The sequence below is a fragment of the Macaca nemestrina genome, chromosome 1 (assembly GCF_043159975.1).
Source record: "Macaca nemestrina isolate mMacNem1 chromosome 1, mMacNem.hap1, whole genome shotgun sequence".
Lineage (NCBI taxonomy): Eukaryota > Metazoa > Chordata > Mammalia > Primates > Cercopithecidae > Macaca > Macaca nemestrina.
Genome location: NC_092125.1, coordinates 227,693,755 through 227,716,210, shown reverse-complemented (window position 1 = coordinate 227,716,210; position 22,456 = coordinate 227,693,755). Strand labels below are relative to the sequence as shown.

At 59.0% G+C, this 22,456-nt stretch overlaps 2 protein-coding genes across 8 annotated transcripts in view; one reads left to right on the top strand and one right to left on the bottom strand.

Moving 5' to 3' along the window:
- Positions 1–1,493: 1,493 nt before the first annotated feature.
- LOC105479604 (hes family bHLH transcription factor 2) lies at positions 1,494–6,252 on the bottom strand. Its single transcript, XM_011737626.2, has 4 exons — positions 6,045–6,252; positions 5,876–5,971; positions 5,510–5,609; positions 1,494–5,429 (listed from the first exon to the last, which is right to left on the bottom strand). Exons 1-4 carry the CDS (start codon positions 6,087–6,089, stop codon positions 5,149–5,151), a joined length of 522 nt encoding a protein of 173 aa, XP_011735928.1. The 5' UTR covers positions 6,090–6,252; the 3' UTR covers positions 1,494–5,148.
- Positions 6,253–11,748: 5,496 nt separating this feature from the next.
- Positions 11,749–22,456, top strand: part of LOC105479896 (espin) — a 38,657-nt gene continuing 27,949 nt past the window's right edge. For 3 of the 7 annotated variants that reach the window (XM_071067266.1, XM_071067251.1, XM_071067245.1), the window contains exons 1-2: positions 11,749–12,223; positions 15,225–15,418. In XM_071067266.1, the coding sequence (XP_070923367.1) occupies positions 11,930–12,223; positions 15,225–15,418 (488 nt within the window). In that variant the 5' untranslated portion in view covers positions 11,749–11,929. The other 4 variants (XM_071067236.1, XM_071067228.1, XM_071067262.1 and 1 more) reach the window with 3 other exon arrangements.

Here is a 22,456-nt window from a genome sequence, read left to right as displayed (position 1 = left end):
ACAGGTGTGAGCCGCCTTGCCCCCACCCCCCCAACCCCCCGCCCCACTCCACATTGCCCAGCTAATTTTTGTATTTTTAGTAGAGAAGGGATTTCACCATGTTGACCAGGCTGGTCTCAAATTCCTGACCTCAAGTGATCCACCTATCTCGGCCTCCCAAAGTTCTGGGATTACAGGCATGAGCCACCGCGCCCAGCCTGCCTCTGATTTTTGAGGTCTACAAAGGTTCTTTTTTTTTTTTTTTTGAGACGGAGTCTTGCGCTGTCACCCAGGCTGGAGTGCAGTGGCATAATCTCGGCTCACTGCAACCTCTACCTCCTGGGTGGGTTCAAGCAATTCTCCTGCCTCAGCCTCCCGAGCAGCTGGGACTACAGGCGCGCACCACCACGCCCAGCTAATTTTTGTATTTTTAGTAGAGATTGGGTTTCACCATATTGGCCAGGCTGGTCTCGAACTCCTAACCTCGTGATCCACCCGCCTCGGTCTCCCAAAGTGCTGGGATTACAGGCGTGAGCCACCATGCCCAGCCTGGTTTATTCTTCTTTAAGATTGTCCTGTGCTGCCTGAAATTTGTGAAAAATCCTAACATAACGAACACCAAGATGCAAGGCTGTCTGGTTCCCCCTCCACGACAGAACCAGCGGTGGACACATATTCAGCCTGGAATCTTCTTCCTTCAGGCCTCACCCCCAGGCCAGGGAACCCCTCATTCCTGAGCCTGGTCCTGGACCAGCTGCCTGGCCCCTGCTCCCTGCTGCCCCCCAGTGGACCTCGGGTAACAAGACACCACATGTGTGGGGCGTGTTCTCTAGATCCATTCTCACGCTCCTGAAACCATTATTGAGCCTTAGAGCTGCTTTAAGTGCCTGGGGCTTCATCAGAGCCTTTGAAAACCCCAAGTGAAACTAGTTACTCACTGGGAAGCCTCGGTGGGTGGCTGCCTTCTCCCTGACACTGCATGCCCAGGCAGCTCTCTGAAGGGCAGCCACAGCAACACAGTTACACAGGGACACACAAACGCACACACATGCACACCTACACACACGCAGCCACTCACACAGCCCCCAGAGATCCGTCCACACTTGAAGGGAGCTCAAACAAGAAGTAAAGCTAGCAGAAGCAGCATCATTGGCTGGGTTAGCTCCTCTCTACAATGGCTTTAGAAACCTGGAATGTTTTCTTAAAAGTACAGGCAGTCTGGGCGAGGTGGCTCATCCTGTAATTCCAGCACTTTAGGAGGGTGAAGTGGGGGAGGATCGCTTGAGCCCAGGAGTTCAAGACCAGCATGGGCAATGCAGCAAGACCTCATCTCTACAAACAAACAAAAAATTAGCTGGGCGCGGCAGCGTGCGCCTGTAGTCCCAGCTAGTCAGGAGGCTGAAGTGGGAGGATGGCTTGAGCCCAGGAATTCAAGGCTGTAGTGAGCCGTGATTGCACCACTACACTCCAGACAGAGCAAGACCCTGTCTCAACACAAGTACAGGCACACCCCATTTTATTGCAGTTCACTTTATTGCACTTCACAGATATTGCTTTTTTTTTTAAACAAATTGAAGGTTCGTGGTAACTCCAGAGTCAAGCAAGTCTGTTGGCACCATTTTCCCACGAGCATGTGCCCACTTTGTATCTGTGTGTCACACTTTCGCAATTCTTGCAATATTTCAAACTTCTTCCTTATTATATCTGTTGTGAAGCTGGTTCTCCCAGACGTTCCCTGCAGTCTGTTCATGCACCGCCCGTCCGAGATGAACCCGCAGGACACTCAGGATCCCAGACCGCAGGAGGAGTTTGGGATCACAGGCGGGGCAGAGCAATTTGTCAATGTTTATGAGAGGAGTCCTCTTTGGCAGCCCACTCTTTATCCTCACTCTCGTGGAAATGAGATTCGACCTCTCCTAATCACCTGGTGCCCGAGGAACAGGCAGGGGCCTGTCCCAAGCCTGAGTTTCCTGGGAAATCTCCATTTCAGCACAGACGGCTTCCCAGCAGCTTAGTGCTCTGGCTGTCCTTGGGTCACTGAATCATTTCACCTGCTAGTTTGTTTGTTTGTTTGTTTGCTTTTGAGATGGAGCCTCACTCCGTCACCCAGGCTGGAGTGCAGTGGTGCAATCTCGACTCACTGCAACCTTCAGCTCCTGGGTTCAAGTGATTCTCCCGCCTCAGCCTCCCAAGTAGCTGGGGTTACAGGCACCCGCCATCATGCCCAGCTAATTTTTGTATTTTTGTAGAGACAGGGTTTCACCATGTTGGCCAGGCTGGTCTTGAACTCCTGACCTCAGGTGATCTGCCCACCTTGGTCTCCCAAAGTGCTGGCATTACAGGCGTGAGCCACCGCGCCGGCCTCGCCCACTAGTTTTATGAGGAAGAGACATGGAAGCCTTTTCCCCAGCTGGGGCGATCATCAGACAGTCACACAAAGTCACAGAACCATCTTGGAACAGGCATCTCGAGACCCGGCCATTGGGCAGGATGTGGGACACGTGAAGGGTCATAAATGACCCTTTGAATCAGTCTCCCTCTGCACAGGAAAAGCCCACCACCCTGCGCTCACCTTTGGCCATTAGACAGAGCTGGGGGGGCACCTGAGGAGCTGGCAGGAGGAGGTACCTGCCACTGCCTGTGGAGGAGGATGTTGGCGTTCCTATTTCACAAGCCTGACTTGGAGAGCCAGCAGAGACCTTCTGGGCAGCTCTTGCACACACCCTTGCTGAAAAATTCTGCCTTCTTGCCTGGGGCCCAGAACCTCACCCACCCGGACTTGCCCCCTCCCTTCCAGGGCCCACTGGCCTCCTGACTCAGGCTCCCCCAAGCGCCTGACCCTGTGAGTCACTGGCCCATCTACAATCCCCCTCCCGCCGACTGCTTGCGTTGTAGCTTGATTGGAGCCAGGTCAATGCAAGTCACAGAACTGCGAACTGAGATGGACTCTCAGAAGCTAGAGGTGGCAAGCATGGCTGAGATGAAGCAAGGGTCCCCCTGGCTGGTTAGTTCTCACGGAGTTTAAACCTGTACTGAGAGTTTTTATGGTGACAAGGGGCCAGTCCTGTGCCTACCTGATGTGGAGTCCTAGGTGGGCTTGGGCCACAGGTTACCTGCTCCCGGAGGCTCACGAAGACAGTGCCAACAGGCACTCGTTCTCAGAAATGGGTGAAAGTAAGAGGAACCTGCCCTCCCTTCTCTCCACACCTCCCCAGTATTTGTCCTCACAGAGTAAATATCCAACAGTGATCCCAGGGCATGGGAGTGGGAGTTAAGAGAAATGCCGAACTGTCCAAGGCTCTTTACAGGGTCGTCCTCTCGTCCCCTGCTCACTAGTCCACTATGTTCGGGGAGCACCCACTGTGCAGCCTGTGCCTTGGGGACATGGAGGTGCACTCACCCCAGCCTTTCCCTCCAGGAGCTTACAGTCTAACCTTCTGGGCCCAGGGAGGTGAGAAGACAGCACAGCCTTGCTGGGAGCATCACCCTGTTGGCTTAACAATGATTTTTTCAATAATGCTCACAGCTTCCTTCATATCCTGCCACCCAAAACCAGTGCCAAGGTCATCATGGGCTTGTGTGGCACAGTCGGATTTAGTGACCATCCTCACCCCCACATCGGTTCTGTCTTCTTGCCCCTGGTGCTCTGGTCCCTAGCACAGGCTGCTGATTTGGGGATTCGGGGGAGAATCCTCCACCTTCTGCAAATGCTCAGCCATGAAATGACAGGTGTTTGCCTGACTATGATTTCATGAATCCCGCATGAAATGATGGGTGTTTGCCTGATTATGGGCCACCAGTGCCTCCCCGCCTCCTCGTGGGCACTCGTGGGATCAGCAGCCCCTCCCTAGCCTTTGCAGAGACTCCAGGCCTCCATGGAAAAGAAAGAAAAATAATTTTTTTGAGACGGAGTCTTGCTCTGTCGCCCAGGCTGGAGTACAATGGCTCAATCTTGGCTCACTGCAACCTCTGCCTCCCAGGTTCAAACGATTCTCCTGCCTCAGCCTCCCGAGTAGCTGGCACATGCCACTATACCCGGCTAATTTTTGTATTTTTAGTAGAGACGGGGTTTCACCATATTGGCTAAGCTGGTCTCGAACTCCTGACCTCAGGTGATCCACCCGCCTTGGCCTCCCAAAGTGCTGGGATTACAGGCATGAGCCACCGCACCCACCCAGAAAGAAAAATCTTAACAAGTTGCTTCCGGTAACCAGTCTCAATGAGTAGCAGGGAGTAGTTTGCAAGGAAAAAAAACAAGAGAAGGTGTTTCCCATTCTTTAACCTGCTCCATCCCTCTAATTCCTGCTGCTCCATGGCAGGGGTCCTGCTCACCCCACATTGGCACAGACTCTGTGCTGGAGTCAGACCCTCCAAAGCCACAAGTTTCCTTGAGGCCACAGGGCAGCCTCATTCTTGTTCTGCCCCTTCCTCACAATGAAAGACTGCATAGCCTGGGGGGCAGTGCCCAGGTGTGAAACTGATGCTTGGGAAAACAAATCCTTCTCAAAGTCACTTAAGGAATCCCCCAGCCCCACCGCACAGACCCCTGGATGTATACTGCCCCTATAATTGGGGGCTCTGGGCAGAAAAGCCTAGGAGTGGAGGTGACGGCTCCCGGCCTATGCACCCTTTTGCTCTGCTCTGCTGCCCTGTAGGGCCCTGGAAGTGACCAGAGCCCTTAGGCCATTGCTGCTGTGTGCCCAGAGAGTCCCAAGCAGAGCTGGGCAGGAGGTAGACCCAGGTAGGGCTGGGAGAGCAGTGAGCAGGCAGGGTGCACAGCTGCACTTTGCCCAGTTCTTGGCTCTGGCTCTGGTCTGGTGCCAGTGCTGGGGTGGGTGTGTCGGCTGCCCACGCAGCTACAGGGTCCAGTTCCAGAACTCTCTCCACCAGCTGGGATGGGGGCTTCTTCTTCACCCTGCTGCCTCTTGTCCTTTCTTCTCCCGCCAAGTTGGGGGCTGAAGCAGGGACGCTCCTTTTATTCCCTGAGCCAAGCCCCAGTCGCAGGACTTTCAGTCTGCCACGCCAGTCACAAACATCCGGCTTCCGGCCTGGGTGTGGGTACTGGGCTGGCCCCTCATGATGGGAACAGCAGCCGCCACCAAGAGCTTCAACCTGTCCAGTGCCCCAAGGTCCCAAGCAGTCGGCAGGATCCGTGGACCGACCGAGGTGCTACCACGGCCGCCAGAGGCCAGGGCCGCAGGGAGGCGAGGGCGGCGAGGGCACGGGCACGGATGCGGGCTGCGGGGCAGACGCGGGCGTTGGGGCGGGGGCAGATGGGCCACCGGAATCCCCAGCGCGCCCTCCGTCGAGGGTGGCGCTGGCCGCTCTCCGCCACAGGTGCTCCAGCAGGCGGGCGCACACTGCGGGCTCCAGGACTCGGCAGGCGGGCAGCACGCGGGCCAGGCGCGCCACACAGGCACTGTAGCCCTCGCGGTAGCTGTCGCAAGGCACTGCGGGCAGAGAGCCGCGTGAGGCACGGGGTGGGGTGCGGGGTGCAGGGCGCGGGGCAGGGGAGGGCGGGCTCACTCACCGGGCGCTGCCGTGGGCCATGACAACGCAGGCAGCTCCTGCAGGAAGCGCACGGTCATTTCCAGGACGTCTGCCTTCTCCAGCTTCGAGCAGTTGGAGTTCTGCGCCCGGCCACAAGGAAGAGGGACAGAGAACCACCAAGACAGACCTCTGACCGGCTACCAGGCGCACCCGCGCTCTAGTTGGGAGCTGGGTGTGGGGAGCGCCGTGGCCTGCGTGGGGTCAGCTCCGACGCGCCCACCCCACCGAGGCTCCGCCTCGGGCGCCGCGCGGAACCCCCTGGCGGGTTCCTCCTGCAGGAACACCCCGTCCCCCTGCCCCCGCTCCGCGCCCCAGGACCCTCCGCCCTCCGCCCGGGCGCGCTCACCTCCCGGCCCAGCAGCGGCAGGATGAGCCCCTTAAGCTGGCTCAGGCTCTGGTTGATGCGCGCGCGCCGGCGCTTCTCCAGCAGCGGCTTCAGGCTCTGCGGACCGGCGGCGCGGTGGTTAGACGGGTCCCCGGAGTCCCCCGCCCCGCCCCCAGTCCCCGGTTCCCACCTTGCGCAGCTCCGCCGCGTCCCCTGCCCGGCGAGGCAGCCCCATGCTCCGCTGGAAAGCGGTGGCAGCTGCGAGCCCCACGCAAAAGGAAACCGAGGTCCGGAATGAGGTCCCGGGCGCGGCCCGGGCTGGTGCCAGACGAGTGCGCGCCGCGCCGGCGGCGGAGCTTTAAGGGAGCGGCTCGCCTGCCCCGCCCCGCCCCGCCCCGCCCCGCCCCGCCCCGCCCCTCCCCGCCCCGCCCCGCGGAGTCCGGCCGTCCGCTCGTCCCACCTCCGGCCTTTGTTCCTGCGCAGGGTAGAGACGGGAGGGGAGACCGCGACGCCCCCGGGGATCCCGCTACCTGCCTTCATGTCCTATCTACCGCGAGGTGGCGGCCCCCAGTTGTCCACGAGCACCTGCGGGGCAGTTGTGAGGGCGCCATTGGGGGCCTTCGCTGCGTGACCCCGAGGGCAGGAGGGCCAGGTGGGGCCAGGCCTTGCCTGGCTCAAGCTACTGCCCCTCCTCTCCAATGCTGCCCTTCATTCATTCCCCAGACTCGGGTTCAGCGTCTCCTCTGAGCCCCGCCCTGGGCCAGAGCAGGGAACCCAGCGGTTATGGGGGCTCCCACGAGGGACAGCAGCAGGAGGGACTCACACCCCCAGCTGCTTTATCGGGTGAAGGGCTGAGCTGGACGGGGAATCCGAGGTCCGGAGAGAGGTCGTGACTTGCTCCAGCCCTCGACGCTGGGAACAGGCCAAGCCTGGACAACGGCCTCAGTCGCTGGACGCCCGGCTCTAAGGACCCCGCAGAATCCTTCAGCCGCTTGCCTAGTTAAGAGCCTTCTGGTTACCCCACTCCAGGCTTTGGGTGGGGAAACGGAATCCTAGAGAAGCAGGAGCAGCCCGGGAGCCCTGGGAGCTCGTTTTCATTCCCACCGGCTAGGGGTCCGGGTTCTGCCCCGCAGGACAGTCAGGGCTCACGTGACGCGCGGGCGGGACAGTCCTGGGTGCGGGCCCCGGGCTGCCAGCCCGGGCCCCAGTGGCCCGCCCAGGACCGCCTTCGCGCCGCGTGGCCGTTGCTGCGGCAAACTGGCCGGCGTCCCCCGCCCATCTGCTCCAGGCTCCCCTCCCCCGACCGGCTGGCGGGGCAACGGCCACGCCCGCGAACCACACTGCGAACTACTGGGCAGAGAGATAACTGGAGGGATCCACAGAGCCAGCCGGGAGGAGGCCACATGGGGCGGAGCCAAGGAGGGCTCTGTCCAGGGTGCTGGATGAACCCCCTGTCTCCTGAACCCCACTTCCAAGCTCCACCCCTGCCGCTAGCCCCACATCCCCCTCCTTCAGGGTTCTCCCCGCAGGGTGGAAGAAGACCAACGAACACACTAAGGGGCCCGGAGAAGCCTGGGCCAGGGGAGCCCAGGCAACCCATACCTATCTGTGGCATGGGAAGGACGGTAGGCCACCGTTCATGGACATTTACTGTGTGCCAAGCTCAGGGCTTAATGCTTTAAGGCTTGCGCCTGCATTAAAACTCATAAAAAGTGCTAACAAGGCCGGGCGCAGTGGCTCACGCCTGTAATCCCAGCACTTTGGTAGGCCGAAGTGGGCGAATCACCAGGTCAGGAGATAGAGACCATCCTGGCTAACACGGTGAAACCCCGTCTCTACTAAAAATACAAAAAAATAGCTGGGCGTGGTGGCGGGTGCCTGTAGTTCCAGCTACTCGGGAGGCTGAGGCAGGAGAATGGCGTGAACCCAGGAGGCGGAGCTTGTAGTGAGCTGAGATCCCGCCACTGCACTCCAGCCTGGGCGACAGAGCAAGACTCCGTCTCAAAAAAAAAAAAAAAAAAAAAAAAAAGTTGTAACAAGTGAGAATAAATCATTCAAGATATTTGGCCCAGCAGGGCTTGGAGGAACCTGAGACCTTGTTCTCCATGGTTGAGGCCAATTTGCCTCCATAGGCCTCCCCCAAGACAGTGAATTGTTCTTTGAGAGCCTAAAAAACTCTGTGGATCTTTTCCCTCTCATCCCCAGCCCAAGCCACTTAGCTTGACTGACTCAGTTCTGCACCCACAAGTCTGCCTGCAGCATCTGCATCTTGGGAAGGGACTGATTCTAGCTCCTGGGAGAAAAAGGCTGAAGGAGGAGGCTGCCCTTAGAATATCCCCCTCCAGGCTTGTGGACCACCATTTGAAGACTGAACGGCAGGGGAGCAAACATCGTTTCCATTGCCAGTTACCCCCAGTTAAAAATATTTCTTCCTCCACTCTCCCATTGCGTAAAGGACTTTAACCAAGTAACCCACAGTTATCTTCAACTCAAGGATTTTCAGGTTTTACTGGTTACTTGGAAAGAGTGGTCTGGAATCAGAGGAGCATTAAAGACAGCTAGGTGGGCAAGTGTCAGGTGCAGGCTTTAGGGGAGCTCTGGCCACCTAGGATACAGTAAGGATACACTCCACCCCGGTCCCTACTCTTGGGAAGTGCACTGGCCCTTGGGTTGAGGAGAAACCTGGGGCGGGCTGGGGTGAGCCCAGCAGAGGGGTGAGAGAAGGCCTCCTGGGGAGAGAATCTCTAAGCTGGTATCTGGAGGGTGGGAGATTATGGGGGTTCTGTGAGCAGAGGGAACCTTGGGTGAAGAGGAAAGAAGAGCCTAGCAGGATCAGCCAGGGAGTGAGGTTTGCCACTTCCGTCTGTGTCATCTCAGGCAAAATGCTTTAAAAAACAAAACAAGGCTGGGCGTGGTGGCTCATGCCTATAATCTCAGCACTTTGAGAGGCCAATGTGGGCAGATCACTTGAGATCAGGAGTTCGAGACCAGCCTGGCCAACCTGATGAAACCCCATCTCTACTAAAAATATAAAAAATAAAAAAATTAGCTAGGCATGGTGGCAGACACCTGTAATCCCAGCTACTTGGGAGGTTGAGGAAAGAGAATCACTTGAACCTGGGAGGCAGAAGTTGCAGCGAGCCTAGATTGTGCCATTGCAGTCCAGCCTGGGCAACAAGAGTGAAACTACATCTCAAAAAACAAACAGGCCAGGCGCGGTGGCTCACGCCTGTAATCCCACCACTTTGGGAGGCCGAGGTGGGCGGATCACGAGGTCATGAGATCGAGACCATCCTGGCTAACACTATGAAACCCTGTCTCTACTAAAAATACAAAAAATTAGCAAGGCATGGTGGCGGGCGCCTGCAGTCCCAGCTACTCTGGAGGCTGAGGCAGAAGAATGGTGTGAACCTGGGAGGCAGAGCTTGCAGTGAGCTGAGATTGCGCCACTGCACTCCAGCCTGGGCAACTAAGCAATACTCATTTCAAAAAAAAAAAAACCGCTGGGCGCGGTGGCTCAAGCCTGTAATCCCAGCACTTTGGGAGGCCGAGACGGGCGGATCACGAGGTCAGGAGATCGAGACCATCCTGGCTAACACGGTGAAACCCCGTCTCTATTAAGAAATACAAAAAAAAAACTAGCCGGGCGAGGTGGCGGGCGCCTGTAGTCCCAGCTACTCGGGAGGCTGAGGCCGGAGAATGGCGTGAACCTGGGAGGCGGAGCTTGCAGTGAGCTGAGATCCGGCCACTGCACTCCAGCCTGGGTGACAGAGCGAGACTCCGTCTCAAAAAAAACAACAACAACAACAACAACAACAACAAAAAAACACCACCTCCCCATCTCTCCATGCCTCATTATCCCCAGCTATAAACTGGAAACAATAGCTGTACCTCTCTCACAGCACCTGTGGATTAAATATCCATGCGAAGCGTGGTGGGCACTTGGTGGGTAGCACAGATAAAATAAAAGGGCTGCTGGGGAGGACCCAGTTGACCTGGTGGACATGGGAGAGCCTGGAAAGGACAGAAACCTGACAGAAGCCTGGCAGGAAGGGCCTGGCTCGCAGCGTGAGTTTGAGTCATGTCCTGAAAGGAGTTTGAGAGGTTGGTCAGCAGGGGTGGGTGCTCACATGTGGCACTAATGGAGATGTCATTAGCAACAGTGGCAGGGGCTCAGGGGCATCTGCCCATCCCACTGGAATAGCAATAAAGCATCACCTGGACCTGGCCCACAAAATCACAAAACCATGTGCTAGATGAGCTTGTCCATGACCAAGGTGGCCACCTTAGGAGTGGAAAACACAAATTGCAAGGCCTTTTGGAATGGAGGAGGTGCAGGGGAGGGGTGCCCAAGACAAGCCATTTTAGCACCTCTTCCTGACAGTACCCCTGCCGCTTGCTGGCCTCACGGTACACCTGCCTCTGGACACCTAGAGGAGGACAGCGCTGGCCGCAGTGAGCCTGTTGCTCTGGCCACCGCCAGCTCCAGCAGCGAGGCTGCCAGGAAATGACTCCTCCCTCCCTTTGTTGCAAACCACTGGGCAAGGGTCCCAGATCCCAGTGGCCACAGCTCTCATGGAGAGAGTGAGGGTGATCTGGCCAGGTGGAAGTCGTTGGAAACCCACCAGGCTAGGCACGGCCCAGCAGCTCCAGTTACCTGGGCACCTGGGATCGCGGGAGGCCACCACGCAGGTCGCCACTAGGTGGCAGCCCCAGGGAAGGGACCGGAGGCAGCCCCCGAGTTTAGCACTGTGAGTTTAGCACTGTGAGTTTAGCACTGTGAGTTTAGCACTGTGAGTTTAGCACTGTGACTCCCACTGTTCCTGGAAGGGGCTTCCTTCATTCTACAGCATTTCCAGCGCTGACTGTGCCAGGCCAGAGCTGGCGCGGAGTGAAACCTTCAGCCCGGGTGGGGCCAAGCCCCCACGGGATTCCAGAGGGGGTGGGTGTTGGGACAGGAAGGGCACAGGGTGCTTCAAGATCGCTGATAGGCGGCCTGTACTCCCACAGCCATGTAGCCCCCACCTTCTGTCAGCTTTTCCTCGGGGCCTTTGGGCACTAGCCGCTCCCACGGCTGGTGTTCAGTGGAGCCCACAGGGTGGCTTGGCACACATTCGCTGTCCTGCCCGCGCCCTCTGGCGCTTTCCTGCGCCCCTGCAGGGGTCTCAGCCCTCTCTCTCTGGATGCTGGCGCTCCCGCGTCTCCCCACAAGCCCTATCCCTCCCATCCCTGCCTTCTGTGTGGCTGGAAGCCCCTCCACCCCGACAGCGGCTGTGGGCGGCCTGAGGCCATAGCGTCTAGATCGAGTTCCCAGCGCACCAGTGGTTCCTGTCCTGCCCTCCTGCCCTCCCTGCTGGAAGCTCTGGGGGCAGTTCTCGGATCTGGAGGGACCCTGGAAGGCAGGGCTCTTTGCACTTTCTGGGGATTTCGACCTAGAGCCCCTCAGGGACGTGGTAGGGCTGCTCCTGCCTCAGGGCCCTTGTCCTCGCGCTCCCCACCTGGAATACCCTTCTCTCCACTGAAACCCAGCCCCACTGCACCTCCTCAGATACTTTTCCCTGTCCGCCCACGCTGTCCCGACAGTCATTCCCCATCACCTCTGAAATTGCGTTGCCAGCGCCTAGAATCGCAGTTAGCGGGCACTGGGCAGATGAATGAATTTGTCTGTGCCTGGACGGCTCTCCAATTCGAACCCAGTTTTGCTGCGCTCTGGGGTCTCCACTGTTACTTGAGGCAAATTAAGAGAGAAACCTCTGGGCGTCCTGCTCCAGTCGCACGAGTGTCCCTGCGGCGCGGCGGGGGCGGGCGGGGGACTCGGGCAGAGACTGCGGGGCGGGGCGGGGAGGGGTGAGGGCGGGCCCGAGGCTTAAGCCGGCGTCGGCGGGCTCCGGCCCCAGAGCTCGGCGGAGCGGAGCGCCAGGCAGCGCGGAGCAGAGGCCGGGCCCACAGCCGCTCCGCCTCCGGGCCCGCAGATCCCCGACGGCCGCACCGCGGTCTCCTCCGGCTCGCGAGGACACACGCATGGCGTCCTGGGGAAGACGCTGAGTTCGGAGTCGCGGCGCCGCAGGCGGCACCATGGCCCTGGAGCAGGCGCTGCAGGCGGCGCGGCAGGGCGAGCTGGACGTGCTGAGGTCGCTGCATGCCGCAGGCCTGCTGGGGCCCTCGCTGCGCGACCCGCTGGACGCGCTGCCCGTGCACCACGCGGCCCGCGCGGGGAAGCTGCACTGTCTGCGCTTCCTGGTGGAGGAAGCCGCCTTCCCCGCCGCGGCCCGCGCCCGCAACGGCGCCACACCGGCCCATGACGCCGCCGCCACCGGCCAGCTCGCCTGCCTGCAGTGGCTGCTGTCGCAGGGCGGCTGCAGAGTGCAGGTGGGTCCGCGCGGTTCGCCAGGGGCGCTGCGGCTTCCTCCTACGGAGAGGGTCCTGGCCCAGAGTCCCCCGGGGCTCAAGAATGGGTGGGGTTTGGCACCTCCTGGCCCAGCTGAGCCCTGCACGGAGCTCCTTCCAGAGGCCCTCAGGTGAGTGGGCTCCCTGGCTTGCCAGTACGCGGGCAGATGCCCTGGCGAGCCTGGGGCCTCCCTGGAAGCGCACCTGGGTGATGGGAGCCAGAAGGGAGGGGTCTCCGTGGGGCTGGTGCTTACTAGTATGTACCGGGAGAAACAAAGCACTGATTCTGTAGTCCTGGGAGTGGGTGGGGACATGAGGCCTGGGCAGCAGAGTCAGACGCCCGTGCCCTCCAGGACCGGATCTGAAAGGAGGCTGGGCAAAGTCCCACAGCCCACCCCAGGCTGAGATACAGGTGTCCCAGCCAGGATGTGGGGGAAGGGTGATGGGCCGTGGTAAATGGTGGTCTGCCCATAACCCAGGCTGACCCCAGGACATCAGTGCTGTCAAGGCTCCCAGTTGTCAGCTGCTTCTCCAACCCAGGCTGATTCTTGCTGCCTCCAGACCCCACCTGGTCACTCTGAGCAGTGACCTCCAAGGGCAGTCCTGGCTGCTGAGAAGCAGGTAGCCAGCCAGGCAGCGGTGGGACAGTTCCAGGCACAGGGAACAAGAAGTGCAGATCCCTGAGGCGTGCATGCTCCTGTCCTGTTGGAGGGCCAGCCGCAGGCAGCGTGTTCAGAGTGGGTGAGGAGGGGAAAAGCTGCCAGGGCCAGGCCAGACAGTATCCTAGCCAAGGTTAGGGATTTGGATGAAATTCTGGTTGAGGGGGTAGCCACAGGAGGGAGGAACCAGAACTAATTTTCCACTTAGACCACCGGGTGACCTGGAGATGGAAGGAGAGGAGTCAGGGTAACTCTAAACCGGCTTACTATGCCCCAAAGATGGCCAGGCCACCCCCACCTTCTGCCCTCAGATAGCAGGCCCCCCTTCCCACCCTTCTTGGGAGATGGCCCACCTGGTATCTCTCAGTGGGCCCCATTACCAGGGCTTCCTGGTCACGTGGCCCATGGCCACTCTTTTGCGCAGTGGCATGCCTCCCTGATCCAGTGTCCAGCCCTGGCCAGAAGCCTCCCTGGCCAGTGCAGAGGAACTGGGAGGAGCAGGTGGCCTTGGGCCCAGCTTATCAGGTCTCCTGCCCTCTGGGCCGGGCAGGCTTGGGTGCGGGGGGAGAAAGTGTGCGGGGGATGACCTGGATCCTTGGGCTTGCCCAGCCCAGAGAGATAAGCTGCTTTAGGGTGTGGTCCACCGCACATGAGGCTCCTGGGGCCTGGACAGCTGGACAGCCTGGACAGGCACAGGCCAGAGCCCAGAGGTCTGTGGCCCTCTCCTTACAGTTTTCACCACTGACAGGCCCAGAGCCAGTGGGACCCCTGGAGCCTCAGACCCACAGTCCCCAAGGCCAGTAGGAAGGGAGCGCCTTTCTCAGGAGCTGGGGCTCAGGTCACATTTCACCATGGTTCTGCCTGGGTGCCCGCTAGCCAGCCCCGACCTTTGGGCTCAGAGGGGACAGACTGAACCACTCTCTGGTCCCCCCCACTCTCAGCTTTCTAGCACACAGGAGGGGCCTCGGTGTTGCCCTCAGCTTCCTGTGGGCCATGACATTCTCTGCCCCATCTTCCTGCCTCCTTAGCAGGACCGCCAGGCCATTGCCCCCACCCTGCAGGCTGCCTGAAGACCCTACCAGTGGCCCCAGGGACCCCAGCTCCCTCCGTGACCTCTTTTCCTTGCATTTCTCGCAGGAGCCTCAGAGCTTCTCTTCCCACTGTGATTCGGCTTCCTGAGGCCTGGGGTCTCTCGCCAGCTCCTGCTGCCTCTGCCAGTCTGTAACCACAGTGCCCTGTCTCTGGGCAAGGCGGGGCAGAGAGGCTTTGCTTCCTGATCCTAGTGAAGTTCGCGCACTGCCTCCTGCAGCCGCGGCCTTGCCTACCCCTCTGTCGTCCTATGTGCTTGGTGCTGGGAGGTTGTTCTGTTCCCAAACCAGTGCCCACTCTGCCAAGTGCAGCAGCCTCTGTGTCTAGATGTTCCTGGGGATTCTCCTCCCAGCACAGGTCCCATAAGCACTCCCCTCCAGCCCCTTTCTCAGCAGACACTCACAGTGGGGTGTCCACTGATGACACATTCAGCAGTTCTGGGCCCAGACCCCTGGCCGCACCCGCTCTGAGGCCCCTGGGGGGAGTTTGGTCCAAGCCCTCCCAGGGGCCACCACTAGCCTGCACCTAGCACCCCTGGCTGACTGCCCCGGACCCACCCACCAGTACCCAGCAACTTCCACCTCCACAGGGGCAAGAACACAGGCTGCTCCTATGGCTGGGCGCTGGCGAGTCTGCTGGGGGAGGGGCGCAGGTTTCTGCACCGAAGTTGGGTTGCCGGAGGCGCACTAAGGCGGAGGTCTCTGTTCCCACGTGACACCTAGGAAGGGTGGAGAGAGAGGGGGCAAGTGTTGGATGCAGGGGGTGCCCCCCAGTCCTGGTGCTAGCTTGGTACAGCCCCACAGCCCCCCTTCCTGGCCCTGCTCCGCCCAGTAACCCTCTGTCACTCCTTCAGGCACTCCCTGAGCGCCTGGGAGTCAGGGCTGTGGTTCTGGGCCTGGAGCCAGTCTCCTACCGTGACAACCAGGTACTTGTTGTGTAGGCAGCTCGCAGTCAGGACCTGCAGGCCTCTGAAAGCCCTGCATGGTGCTGCTGCCTATTGGCTATGGTTCAGAGAGGGCCAATTAGTTGCCCAAGGACAGAAGCAGAACTCAAACCCAGGATCCACATGACCTAAAAAACAAAAAAAAACATTGCTGAGTGAGGCCTGGCCAATCCCTCCAGGGAAGACAGAGAGAACAGAACCACCCTCCAGGCCTGTGGGAGTCTGGGAGTGGCCCAAGCCAGGGGCAGGGCAGCAACAGGCTTTAGGAATTGAACTGGCTCTCCTCCCACAGGACAAAGACAATTCTGGTGCCACAGTCTTGCATCTGGCTGCCCGCTTCGGCCACCCCGAGGTGGTAAACTGGCTCTTGCATCATGGCGGTGGGGACCCCACCGCGGCCACAGACATGGGTGCCCTGCCTATCCACTACGCTGCCACCAAAGGAGACTTCCCCTCCCTGAGGCTTCTCGTCGGGCACTACCCTGAGTAAGATCACCCCTCTTAAGGGGTACTCTGGGTGGGCTGGGCCAGGGCTTTGGGGGATGCCTGGGATTTTCCACGCCTCTCTGACACTCCAGGACAAGGATCCCTCCAGTGGCCATCCTGAGGCCAGAGGGCCAGGCCAGAGAAATGGCTTCCACTCAACATGAAATTTTCCCCTCCTGGAAAACCCCTTTTGGGGCTGTCCCCAGAGCCCTGCAAGCAGGTGCTCCCAGCATCCTCAGCTGCCCAGCCGCACGCAGCTGGGCCTGGGAGGCTGGGCACGCAGGCCAAGGTCACCTGTTCCCCTTGGGCTGCTTCTGCAGCAGAGGCTCTCTCTAGCTTAGGCTGTGTTCATTTGCAAGACTGTTCAGGACGGAGTGGGGAGCAGCAAGGGCAGGAGCGCCTCCTAGGCCCTAGTCAAACAGGCGGAAAGGGAACCCCATCAGTTACTCAAGCAGTTAAAGGAGAAAGGCCCCTCCCAGACCCCCACCCCACCTCCTGGCCCCAGAACCCCTGGCTGGAGGCCATCCAGAGAGCAACTTGTTATCTCCTGTGGCCCCTCAGCCCATTCCCACTATCAAGGGAAGCATGGGGCTCCTAAACCTCCTGGGGAGTGGGCTGGGAGCTCCCCCGGGTGGGGTGGGGGGTCGTACAGAGCAGGGGACATGTGTGAGTCTGGGGGAGGGAGGGACTCAGGTCTTAGGTGCACCTGGAGAGGCAGGCATCCTGGGGAAAGCTGCACAGGCCCTGTCTGAGAGGGTAGGGTGCCAGATGCCACAGGGGTCTGAATGGGGAATGGGGTGCTATGACGGTTAACCCTCGTTAGTCTAAGTGGGAGCCTGAGATGTAAATGTGAATGTGGACCCAGCCTCAGGACGACAGCAGCTACGAGGTGAGAGGGTCTGGCCTGTCCCCACCACTGGTCAGTTTCTGGGTGTGCCTGCAGGGCCCCTGGCCACCAGGGAGCAGGCTGAAGGCCAGTTCTGGCCATATGACCATGTGGCAAGGTGGCTACAGCAGCTGCAGCCTCTTGGGCCCAGGCACACTGGCGTGGATGTAGGGTAGCCCTAGCACCCACCAGGCCGGGCTCCAGTGGTCCCCTTGGCCCAGGACAGTGGAGCTGGGCCTGGTTCCATCCTTACTAAGAAGGGGCTCCATGGTTTGGTCAGTGGGAGACCCAACAGGTGCTGCCCCGGGGAGGGGGCACTTCACAACCAGCCCTGCCAGGCCTTCTTGGTGGCCGCTTTGGTATGAATTCACTGCTTCCAAACAAACTAGGGTTTGGATCATGTCAAAGTCAGTGGGATTTAGAGCAGGAGGGCCCCAGGGACCCTTGAGTAGAGGGTTCCAACTGGCTCCTGTCAGCACCTCTTGGAGGCTGTCCCAGATTCCTGAGTTAGACTCTCCAGGTTGGGGCCTAGGAGCCACACCTGGGACATGTCCCCATCCTCACAGTGGTGATTCTGATGCACCTGTCCCACCCCCTCACTTCAAGCAGAGGAGAAGGACAGGTCTTGAGAGCGGCAGGTACCCCTGATGGCGGGACCAATAAGGCCCAAGTGTGAACTGGAAGACACTGAGCCCGCCTTCTGCAAGCGCTGGTGAGGACCGCCAGTCCGAGCCTTCCTCACTGAGAAGCCAGGTCTAGGATGAGCCACGATCCCTCCGTGGGCTGGGATCCCAGGTGTTAGGAAGACTAGCTATGCTGTGGAACGCCCTCCAGGGCTCCGGGGCTGGGGTACCCTGATCCCCTTCCAGACCATGCCAGCTGCTGCGTGTGATTAGGCGCTGGTGCTGACCCAGTGGCCAGATGGCCTGGACTGATGAGCCGCCAGCCCCCCAGGAGTCACCATGAATCTCAGGGAGGTGGACAGAGGGCTTGGGCTCCATTTCCCACAGCGGCGTGTGACTCGGCTGATAAGAAGGTGTCTTTGTGTGGTTGCCAGGCTGGGCTCATGCAGGAGGGGCAGCTGGGAACTGGGGTTGGGGGCTGGTGTACCCACTTAACCTCCTACCTTGGGAGTAGGGATTCCTGCTCACGAAGGCTGTGGATATGAGGGCTGGGAGCTGGGGAGGGCAGAGGCTTGAGCTGCCCCAGGCCACAGGGCGCAATCAAGGGACCCAGGTGGCCCAGCTTCATGCTCTTGCGAGCCTCTGCGGCCTGCTGTGAATGGCTGTGAATTATTCACAAGGCTCAGCTCTCTCGCTGGGCTGGCGTGTAGGTGAGTGCTGAGGGAGGAAGGGCTCCCGGACCTGCTGGTGGGAAACTCGATCCTGCCCAGGGAGGCTGTGGGTGACCATGGGAAATGGAAGTGACACACTGCAGAAGGGCTGGAAGGCTGGACAGCCTCGGGAAAGCTCAGCTAATTCCAGGGCTACACCTTGGGGTGTTATAATAGAAGGAATGCCCTGCACATCCCCCACACCTCCCTGTCTATCCCGTTCATGGGGCCAAGTCTTCCCAGAAGCAGAGGACTTGTCCCAGTGACCTCAGGGGCTGCTGCCACATGGGACCCTCCCTCTGGGCCCTTGTAGAAAAGGGATCTCTCATACAAAATTAGCCGGGCGTGGTGGCACATGCCTGTAATCCCAGGTACTCAGGAGGCTGAGGCAGGAGAATCGCTTGAACCTGGCAGATGGAGGTTGCAGTGAGCCAAGATCGTGCCATTGCACTCCAGCCCGGGCAACAAGAGTGAAACTCCATCTCGAGGGAAAAAAAAAAAAGAAAAAGAAAAGGGATCTCTCAGTTGGGAGACATGGGGCTGGCAGGAGCCGGGCTGGGCAAGTCCCAGGCCCTGGGTCTCGGGGAGATTGAGTTGGGAGGGTTGACCCTCCTGGCAGGAGCTCCAGTGACTGATGAAGGGGCGGATTGAGGGTCCAGACCCCCAATCAGGGCAGAGTGAGGAGGGGCGAAGAGCAGGTGTCCCCAAGGCTGGTGGCCACCCTCCCAGGAGGGTCCTGGAGCCCAGGAGCTTACTCTGACCCCCTCACACCTGCTTCTGGCTGCCCCAGGGCCTGAGCAGCTGGGCGGGGCTGTGGGTGTCGGGGAGCCTGGGCTCAGCTGGGACCCTGAGGCTTGAGCTTCCAGGCTGGGCAGTGAGGAGGCTCCAGGATCTTCCCCTGGGCTCCTGGGTGCTGCCAGTCACAGCAAGCGGGAAAACCAGTTAGCCCAGAGATTTTATCAACTTCAGCAGGTGTCTCCTTCCCCCAAAGCCTCCCCTACCCCAACCAGACTAGACTGGAGTGGGATTGGAAAGTACCTGGGGCTGGGTACGGTGGCTTACGCCTGTAAGCCCAGCACATTGGGAGGCTGAGGCGGGTGGATCACCTGAGGTCAAGAGTTCAAGACCAGCCTGACCAACATGGTGAAACCCCGTCTCTACCAAAAATACAAAAATCAGCTGGGCGTGTGGCCAGACTATGCCTGTATAGGTGGCACATGCCTGTAATCCCAGCTACTTGGAAGGCTGAGGCAGGAGGATCGCTTGAACCAGGGAGGCGGAGGTTGCAATGAGCCCAGATCATGCTATTGCACTCCAGCCTGGGCAACAGAGCAAGACTCTGGTTAAAAAAAAAAAAAAAGGAATGAACGAAAGAAAGGAAGAAAGGAAGGAAAGAAAAGAAAAAGAACCTGGTGCTGAGTATCTTCTAGGAGTCTGGCAACACCCCGTGTCATCTGAGCCACACAACTATCCCTAGCAGTAGCTCTGCAGTCAGCCCATTTTACAGATGGACTCATTCAACTAAGGCTTATTGAGCATCTTCTATGTGCCAGGCAATATTCGAAATGCCAGTGATATGCTGGTGAACCAGACAAGTGTCCCTACCTCGTGGAGCTGACAGGTACAGAAATGGTGTTTTAGAGAGGCTGATCCACCAGCTGTGGTCACCCCTGGCTTGCTGTGTGGCCTTGAGCTGGCTGTACCTCTTCTCTGGGTCTCTCTCCCACTCCTGGTCCAGGTCCTAATCACTCAGGGCCTTTCAAGTCCACTGGAGACTTCCCCTTTTCCCTTCCTTTGTGCAAAGCTTCACAGAGCCTAGCTGCTCCCACGGCCCAGGGGTTCAGGAAGCCCCGACCTGGGACAGAAAGGGGGTTTCTTAGGAAGCCCCAGCAGCTCTCAGCTTAGACAGCCCCAGGGCCCAGGGCTCAACTCTCCCCCTTAGAAGGCTGGAGGCTCTGCCTGGGGTGGTCCTTTTCTGCACTAGGCCCCTGACTCTGGCACAGGCCGTGAGGGCTCGTTCCTTTTTAATCACCAGCCCCAGCTCTACCCACGGTGTCTGTCAGTTCAGCCGGTAGCAGGGTGTGGGGGAGGGGCCTGTGTCCACACTGAGGAGGTGGCTGCCGTCCTTGACCTCCTGACCCAGGTGGAGGCTCTGAGAAAGGAAGGACCTGGTGGAGTCCGGAGAAGCCCCTCACAGCAGGAGACCATCTCATGTCTCCACCAGCAGCTCCTGGTCCCAGCTGTTGTCTAACCAGGGCTAGTGTGCCTGCCCTACCCTTCCAAGGGGGAGAGCTGAGCCTTGGGCCCTGGGGCTCTGTAAGCAGCGCACTGCTGGGGCGTTCCAGGGCTTCTGAGAAACTCCCTTTCTGCCCCACGTGGGGGCTACCTGAACCTCTTGGGTTCAGATGGGCCATGGGAGCAGCCAGGCTCTGTGAGGCTGTGCACTAAGGAAGGGAAAAGGGGAGCCTAAAAGGGGAGCCAGTAAGCCTAAAAGGCCTGGGCCTTCGCCCGTCCATCTCCACCCGCAGCCTTTGAAAACACAAGTCCTGCTGGGTGCGGTGGCTCACACCTGTAATCCCAGCACTTTGGGAGGCTGAAACAGACAGAACACGAGGTCAGGAGTTCAAGACCAACCTGGCCAATATGGAGAAACCCCGTCTCTACTAAAAAATACAAAAATTAGGCCGGGCGCGGTGGCTCAAGCCTGTAATCCCAGCACTTTGGGAAGCCGAGACGGGTGGATCATGAGGTCAGGAGATCGAGACTATCCTGGCTAACACGGTGAAACCCCATCTCTACTAAAAAATACAAAAAACTAGCCAGGCGAGGTGGCGGGCGCCTGTAGTCCCAGCTACTCGGGAGGCTGAGGCAGGAGAATGGCGTAAACCCGGGAGGTGGAGCTTGCAGTGAGCTGAGATCTGGCCACTGCACCCCAGCCCGGGCGACAGAGCAAGACTCCGTCTCAAAAAAAAAAAAAAAAAAAAAATACAAAAATTAGCTGGGTGTGGTGGCACGTGCCTATAGTCCCAGCTACTCTGGAGGCTGAAGCAGGGGAATCACTGGAACCTGGAAGGCGGATCGAGACCATCCTGGCTAACATGGTGAAAACCCGTCTCTACTAAAAAATACAAAAAATTAGCCAGGCGTGGTGGTGGGTGCCTGTAGTCCCAGCTGCTCAAGAGGCTGAGGCAGGAGAATGGCGTGAACCTGGGAGGCAGAGCTTGCAGTGAGCCGAGATCGCACCACTGCACAGCCTGGGCAACAGAGCGAGACTCCATCTCAAAAAAAAAAAAGAAAGAAAGGAAAAGACAATGCAAGTCCCAGCCGGGTGTGGTGGCCCATGCCTGTAATCCTAGCACTTTGGGAAACTGAGGCGGGTGGATCCCGAGGTCAGGAATTTGACCGGCCTAGCCAATATGGTGAAACCCCATATCTACCAAAAAATACAAAAATTAGCTGGGCATGGTGGTAGGCGTCTGTAATCCCAGCTACTTGGGAGGCTGAGGCAGGAGAATTGCTTGAACCCAGAAGGTGGAGGTTGCAGTGAACCAAGATCGCGCCACTGCACTCAGCCTGGGCGACGGAGCAAGACTCCATCTCAGTGGGGAAAAAAGTTGGCCGGGTGTGGTGGCTCCCACCTGTAGTCCCAGCTACTTGGAAGGCTGAGGCATGAGAATCACTTGAACCTGGGAGGTAGAGGTTGCAGTGAGCCGAAATTGCACCACTGCATTTCAGCCTGAGCAACAGAGCAAGACTCTGTTTCAAAAAAAAAAAAAAAGAGTAAGTCCCATCACAGGCTTCTGGCCACTGACAGGGAAGGCTGCTCACTTGCTTATAATGGCCCAGAGGCCATCCCTCCTCCGGGCTGTGGTCCCCTCCAACAGGCCAGCGCCCCTGCCTTCACAGAGGCTGATCCCCGCCTGCTCCCTGCCCTCCTCCAAGTCTTTGCTCAGACCCCACCTCAGCAAGGCCAACCTTGAGCCTCGCTGAAATTATCACCCATGCCCACGATGCCCACTCACTCTTCCGCTGGCCTTGTTCCCTGCTGCCCTTTTTTTTGAGACTTGAGCCTCACTCTGTCGCCCAGGCTGGAGTGCAGTGGCGTGGTTCACTGCAACCTCCACCTCCCAGGTTCAAGTGATTCTCCTGCCTTAGCCTCCCAAGTAGCCAGGATTATAGGTGCGTGGCACCATGCCCAGCTAATTTTTGTATTGTTAGTAGAGATGGGGTTTCACCACGTTGACCAGGCTGGTCTCAAACTCCTGAACTCAGGTGATCCGCCTGCCTCGGCCTCCCAAAGTGTTGGGATTACAGGTGTGAGCCACTGCACCCGGCCTCCCGGCCGCCCTGTGGTTGCTTGGCTTTGCGTTCTGTGTGCATCCTGTGTGACAGCCGAAAGCTAGTCCCTAGGGAAGCCCCTGAGCCACATTCCGTCTCTTCACTCCCTGCATGCCCGGATTTCCGGCCAGGCCCTGCATCACACAGATGTGTGTTTTCATCCCATCTCTCCCTGACTGATGAGGCCAGGGGCTTTGTCTTCCCGGCTCTGTATGCCCAGAGCCTGACTCCAGTAAACGTCTGCTGAATGAGTGGGGTGTGGAATCCCAGGGACTTCTCCGCTCTGCCTACAGCTCATTGCATGTGACCCTAGACAAAACTCCCCTCTGGCCATTCCCGAGCCTGTCTGGCAAGTAGACCTAACCTGCCCTACCAGGCTGAGGCCATGAGTGAAGAGACATCCCCTACTCCTGGCCTGGATGTCCCTTCTCACATTTATTCATTCAACAAACAGCAACTGGGTGCACCCAACTGCCCGGCC

Excerpts from the sequence above, each read along its gene's own strand:
- LOC105479604 (XM_011737626.2), bottom strand. The coding sequence starts at position 6,089 with ATGGGGCTGCCTCGCCGGGCAGGGGACGCGGCGGAGCTGCGCAAG. Across the intron at positions 5,610-5,875 it reads TGCCGCTGCTGGGCCGGGAG|AACTCCAACTGCTCGAAGCT; the intron begins GTGAGCGCGCCC and ends GGCCGGGCGCAG. Across the intron at positions 5,430-5,509 it reads ATGGCCCACGGCAGCGCCCG|TGCCTTGCGACAGCTACCGC; the intron begins GTGAGTGAGCCC and ends CTCTGCCCGCAG.